The sequence below is a fragment of the Boleophthalmus pectinirostris genome, unplaced genomic scaffold (assembly GCF_026225935.1).
Source record: "Boleophthalmus pectinirostris isolate CB_2022bp ecotype Guang Dong unplaced genomic scaffold, ASM2622593v1 HiC_scaffold_9, whole genome shotgun sequence".
In the NCBI taxonomy this organism is placed as follows: domain Eukaryota; kingdom Metazoa; phylum Chordata; class Actinopteri; order Gobiiformes; family Gobiidae; genus Boleophthalmus; species Boleophthalmus pectinirostris.
Genome location: NW_026571541.1, coordinates 38,864,288 through 38,870,264, shown reverse-complemented (window position 1 = coordinate 38,870,264; position 5,977 = coordinate 38,864,288). Strand labels below are relative to the sequence as shown.

General features: G+C 45.5%; 1 protein-coding gene across 1 annotated transcript in view; it reads left to right on the top strand.

The window, feature by feature from the left end:
- LOC129412632 (pleckstrin homology domain-containing family G member 3-like) overlaps nt 1-5,843 on the top strand; it is an 8,331-nt gene extending 2,488 nt beyond the window's left edge. Inside the window, exons 2-8 of the mRNA XM_055166735.1 lie at nt 169-351; nt 621-713; nt 1,226-1,312; nt 1,564-1,597; nt 2,212-2,301; nt 2,557-2,658; nt 5,643-5,843. Coding sequence (XP_055022710.1) covers nt 169-351; nt 621-713; nt 1,226-1,312; nt 1,564-1,597; nt 2,212-2,301; nt 2,557-2,658; nt 5,643-5,707 — 654 coding nt within the window. The 3' untranslated portion in view covers nt 5,708-5,843. The remainder of the gene's footprint in view (nt 1-168; nt 352-620; nt 714-1,225; nt 1,313-1,563; nt 1,598-2,211; nt 2,302-2,556; nt 2,659-5,642) is intronic.
- The last annotated feature ends 134 nt before the right edge of the window (nt 5,844-5,977 follow it).

Here is a 5,977-nt window from a genome sequence, read left to right as displayed (position 1 = left end):
TGTGTGTGTGTGTAGTGTGTGTGTGTGTGTGTGTATGTGTGTATGTGTGTGTGTGTGTGTGTGTGTGTATGTGTGTGTGTGTGTGTGTGTGTGTGTGTGTATGTGTGTGTGTGTGTGTGTGTGTGTGTGTGTATGTGTGTGTGTGTGTGTGTGTGTGTGTGTGTTTAGGAGGTCGAGGCTCTGCTGGTGAACTGGTCTGGTCCGGATCTGTCTGGTTTCGGGGAGTTGGTTCTGGAAGGTTCTTTCCGCGTCCACCGGGTGAAGAAGGAGCGAGCGTTTTTCCTCTTCGACCGAATGCTCCTCATCGCCAAGAAACGCCTCGACCACTTCGTCTACAGCACGCACATCTTTGTGAGTCAGATGCCCTCCCAGCGTGTGCCCGTGTGTCAGATGCCCTCCCAGCGTGTGCCCGTGTGTCAGATGCCCTCCCAGCGTGTGCCCGTGTGTCAGATGCCCTCCCAGCGTGTGCCCGTGTGTCAGATGCCCTCCCAGCGTGTGCCCGTGTGTCAGATGCCCTCCCAGCGTGTGCCCGTGTGTCAGATGCCCTCCCAGCGTGTGCCCGTGTGCCCGTGTGCCCGTCGCTGGTGTTTACGGTGTGTTTTGTGTGTGTTTGTTGTCAGTGCTGTAACCTTCTGCTGGTGGAGACTCTGAAGGATCCTCTGTGCTTCAAGATCTCAGACCAGAGCATCCCCAAACAGCAGCACATCGTACAGGTCTGTGCCCTACACACTACACACTACACACTACACACTACACACTACTGCCTACACCCTACACCCTACTGCCTACACACTACACCCTACACACACTACTGCCTACACCCTACTACCTACTCCCTACTTCCTATGCCCTACTGCCTTCTCCTACTACCTTCTCCCTACTGCGTACGCCCTACACCCTACTCCCTACACCCTACTGCCTACTCCCTATTACCTACTGCCTACGCCCTACTACCTACTACCTACTGCCAACGCCCTACTGCGTACGCCCTACGTTCTACAGCCTACACCCTACTCCTTACACTCTACAGCCTACACCCTACACACTTCTGGCTATGCCCTATACCCTACTGCCTACACCCTGACCCCTACACCCTTATGCCCTGACCCCTACATCCTACACCCTACCCTCTACACACTAACCCCTATGTCCTACACCTAAACCTACATCCTGGTCCTGCTCAGCCTCAGAGACCAGACTTTGAGGTTTGGATTTTCTTTTTCAGACCAAGAACCAGGAGGAGAAAAGACTGTGGGTCCACTACCTCAAGAGACTCATCATAGAAAACCACCCAGCGTCACTGCCCCAGAAGGTACTGGACCAGGTCTAGACCAGGACTAGACCAGGACTGAACCAGGACTAAACCAGGACTAAACCAGGACTGAACCAGGACTAAACCAAGACTAAACCAGGACTAAACCAAGACTAAATCAGGACTAAACCAAGACTAAACCAGGACTAAACCAAGACTAAACCAGGACGAAACCAGGACTGAACCAGAAATAAACCAGAACTAAACCAGGACTAAACCAGGACTAAACCAGGACTCTCTTTGTGTTTCAGGCCCGACAGGTTCTGGGAGACAACTTCTGCCAAAGTGAGTTTTATTTCTTTTTTACTTCATCCAAATTTAGACTTTGCACAACTCCTCGTCTCCACTTCGTCTCCAGAACGATCACAAATCCAAACTGTAAAATAAAGAGTTATTTTTTTCATGGAGACGTTTGTGACCGTGTTGTTCGTGTTGTTTCGTGTTGTTCGTGTTTTCGTGTTGTTCGTGTTGTTCGTGTTGTTCGTGTTGTTCGTGTTTTCGTGTTGTTCGTGTTGTTCGTGTTGTTCGTGTTGTTCGTGTTTTCGTGTTGTTCGTGTTGTTCGTGTTTTCGTGTTTTCGTGTTGTTCGTGTTGTTCGTGTTGTTCGTGTTGTTTTCGTGTTTTGTGTTGTTCGTGTTTGTTGTTCGTGTTGTTCGTGTTGTTCGTGTTGTTCGTGTTGTTCGTGTTTTGTTGTTCGTGTTGTTCGTGTTGTTCGTGTTGTTCGTGTTGTTCGTGTTGTTCGTGTTGTTCGTGTTGTTCGTGTTGTTCGTGTTGTTCGTGTTTTCGTGTTGTTCGTGTTTTCGTGTTTTCGTGTTGTTCGTTGTTGTTCGTGTTGTTCGTGTTGTTCGTGTTGTTCGTGTTGTTCGTGTTGTTCGTGTTTTCATGTTGTTCGTGTTGTAGCTCCTCAGTTCCAGCAGGAGGCGCTGAAGTCCTGCTCCTCTCCCAGACTGGAGGATCTGCACAACTTCCACAGAGGAAGGAGACAGTCCGGTCAGAACATTATTTCACTATTACTTTAGTTTAGTTTATTTCAAATTTGTTGTTTCAAAACCAAATTTAACTCTACTACAATAATAATAAAAAAAACAAAACAATAAAAAAACACCAGAAGTACTGGAAACATCATCTGTGAAATAAAAGTCCCAAGAACACGAAGACGCTTAAAACAGTAAAAACAACGAGGTTTTTAATAAATATAATATTTGTTTTAATATTTTGACCCGGTGTCTGTGTGTTTCCCTCCAGAGCCACAGGAGGCGCTGTCCTTCACCCCCGAGAAGAGCAGGAAGAGTCTTCCTCTGCTGCTGGACGGAAACCTCCCGCTACGACGCAGCCGCCGCCAGTCAGGTACAGACCCCCCTGACCCCTCTGACCCCTGACCCTCTGACCCCTGACCCTCTGACCCTCTGACCCCTCTGACCCCTCTGACCCCTCTGACCCCTCTGACCCCTGTGACCCCTGACCCCTCTGACCCTCTGTCTCCTCTGACTTCGCCTCCACTTGATTCAACTTTTGAGTTTTAAGAAATATTGATTTTTATTTCACAAACTCAAACTCAGTTCAGTCATGAATGAATCACTGGATTTGTGCAAAACCTCACAGCTCCTCCTCCTTCAGTCACGACACAATCTGTGGTCACAGCCGCCCCGGGGCAGACACACACACACACACACACACACACACACACACACACACACACACACACACACACACACACACACACACACACACACACACACACACACACACACACACACACACACACACACACACACACACACACACACACACACACACACACACACACACACACACACACACACACACACACACACACACACACACACACACACACACACACACACACACACACACACACACACACACACACACACACACATCACACACTCACACACACACACACTCACACACACACACACACACACACACACACACACACACACACACACACACACACACACACACACACACACACACACACACACACACACACACACACACACACACACACACACACACACACACACACACACACACACACACACACACACACACACACACACACACACACACACACACACACACACACACACACACACACACACACACACACACACACACACACACACACACACACACACACACACACACACACAGCACACACACACACACACACACACACACACACTACACACACACACACACACACACACACACACACACACACACACACACACACACACACACACACACACACACACACACACACACACACACACACACACACACACACACACACACACACACACACACACACACACAACACACACACACACACACACTCAACACACACACACACACACACACACACACACACACACACACACACACACACACACACACACACACACACACACACACACACACACACACACACACACACACACACACACAGACACACACACACACTCACACACACACACACACACACACACACTCACACACACACACACACACACACACAACACACACACACACACAAACACACACACTCACAAACAAACACAAACAGTGTGACTGAAGATAAACACATTTATAAACGTCTGTCACCCGGAACATCTAGACTTGAAACAAAGATGAAAACAAAGACAAAAGAAACTGTGTGTTTAGACACAGTTTTGCAAATATGCAAATAATCTCATGTCTTGTTTTTACTCGTTTTATGGGTGATCGTCCAGCCCCCGCAGCCGCGTGCCAGGACGACTCTCCTGAACGTCTGCGCCAAGACAAACACCGATGTACTTCTGTGTAGAGATAAATACTCAAGTACTTCTGTGTAGAGATAAATACTCAAGTACTTCTGCGTAGAGATAAATACTCAAGTACTTCTGTGTAGAGATAAATACTCAAGTACTTATGTAGTACTTCTGCGTAGAGATAAATACTCAAGTACTTCTGCGTAGAGATAAATACTCAAGTACTTCTGTGTAGAGATAAATACTCAAGTACTTCTGTGTAGAGATAAATACTCAAGTACTTCTGTGTAGAGATAAATACTCAAGTACTTCTGCGTAGAGATAAATACTCAAGTACTTCTCGTAGAGATAAATACTCAAGTACTTCTGCGTAGAGATAAATACTCAAGTACTTCTGCGTAGAGATAAATACTCAAGTACTTCTGTGTAGAGATAAATACTCAAGTACTTCTGCGTAGAGAGATAAAATACTCAAGTACTTCTTCTGCGTAGAGATAAATACTCAAGTACTTCTGCGTAGAGATAAATACTCAAGTACTTCTGCGTAGAGATAAATACTCAAGTACTTCTGCGTAGAGATAAATACTCAAGTACTTCTGCGTAGAGATAAATACTCAAGTACTTCTGCGTAGAGATAAATACTCAAGTACTTCTGCGTAGAGATAAATACTCAAGTACTTCTGCGTAGAGATAAATACTCAAGTACTTCTGTGTAGAGATAAAGCCGAGAGGGTCACAACAAACACAAACGTCGCAACAAATACAAATGCGGCAACAAACCAAAAAAGCCACAACAGAAGTGACCGCGGGACTCGTTGTTCTTCTTCTTCTTCACTTGCCGCTTGATCGATCAGTCGGAAAATAGAGTCACAACGAGTCACACGGTCACTTCTGTTGTGGCTTTTTTGGTTTGTTGCCGCATTTGTATTTGTTGCGACGTTTGTGTTTGTTGTGTTTGTGTTTGTTGTTGTGTTTGTTGTTGTGTTTGTGTTTGTTGTGGTGTTTGTGTTTGTTGTTGTTTTTGTGTTTGTTGTTGTGTTTGTGTGTGTTTGTGTGTTTGTTGTTGTGTTTGTGTTTGTTGTTGTGTTTGTGTTTGTTGTTGTTGTTTGTTTGTTGTTTGTTGTGTGTTGTGTTGTTGTGTGTTTGTTGTTTTGTTTGTTGTTGTGGTGTTTGTTGTTGTGTTTTGTGTTTTGTGTGTTGTGTTTGTGTTTGTTTGTGTGTTGTTGTTGTGTTGTTGTGTTGTGTTGTGTTGTTGTTGTTGTGTTGTGTTTGTTGTGGTGTTTGTTTTGGTGTTTGTGTTTTGTTGTTGTGTTTGTTGTTGTGTTTGTGTTGTTGTTGTGTTTGTGTTTGTTGTGGTGTTTGTTGTGGTGTTTGTGTTTTGTTGTGGTGTTTGTGTTTGTTGTGGTGTTTTGTGGTGAAGTGAAGCTCTGACCTCAGATAAAGATAAAACCTCCAGTGTCGGTGTTTCCCTCGGGTCATGTTTTCTGCTCTGAAGCTGATTGGACGGTTTACTTCCTCATTCTCTCAGCTCACTCTCTGATTGGTCCGTTTCAGCTCCTGCCAAAGACATCGAGGCGGCGTTTCATCACCGTGAGTCTCCACGACGACCACAAACATAACACACTACTGTTTCACATGTGCTCATACACACACATGTGAATGTGCTCATACATACACACACATGTGAATGTGCTCATATACAAACACACACATGTGAATGTGCTCATATACAAACACACACATGTGAATGTGCTCATATACAAACACACACGTGTGAATATGCTCATACACACACGTGTGAATGTGCTCATACACACACGTGTGAATGTGCTCATACATACACACACATGTGAATGTGCTCATATACAAACACACACATGTGAATGTGC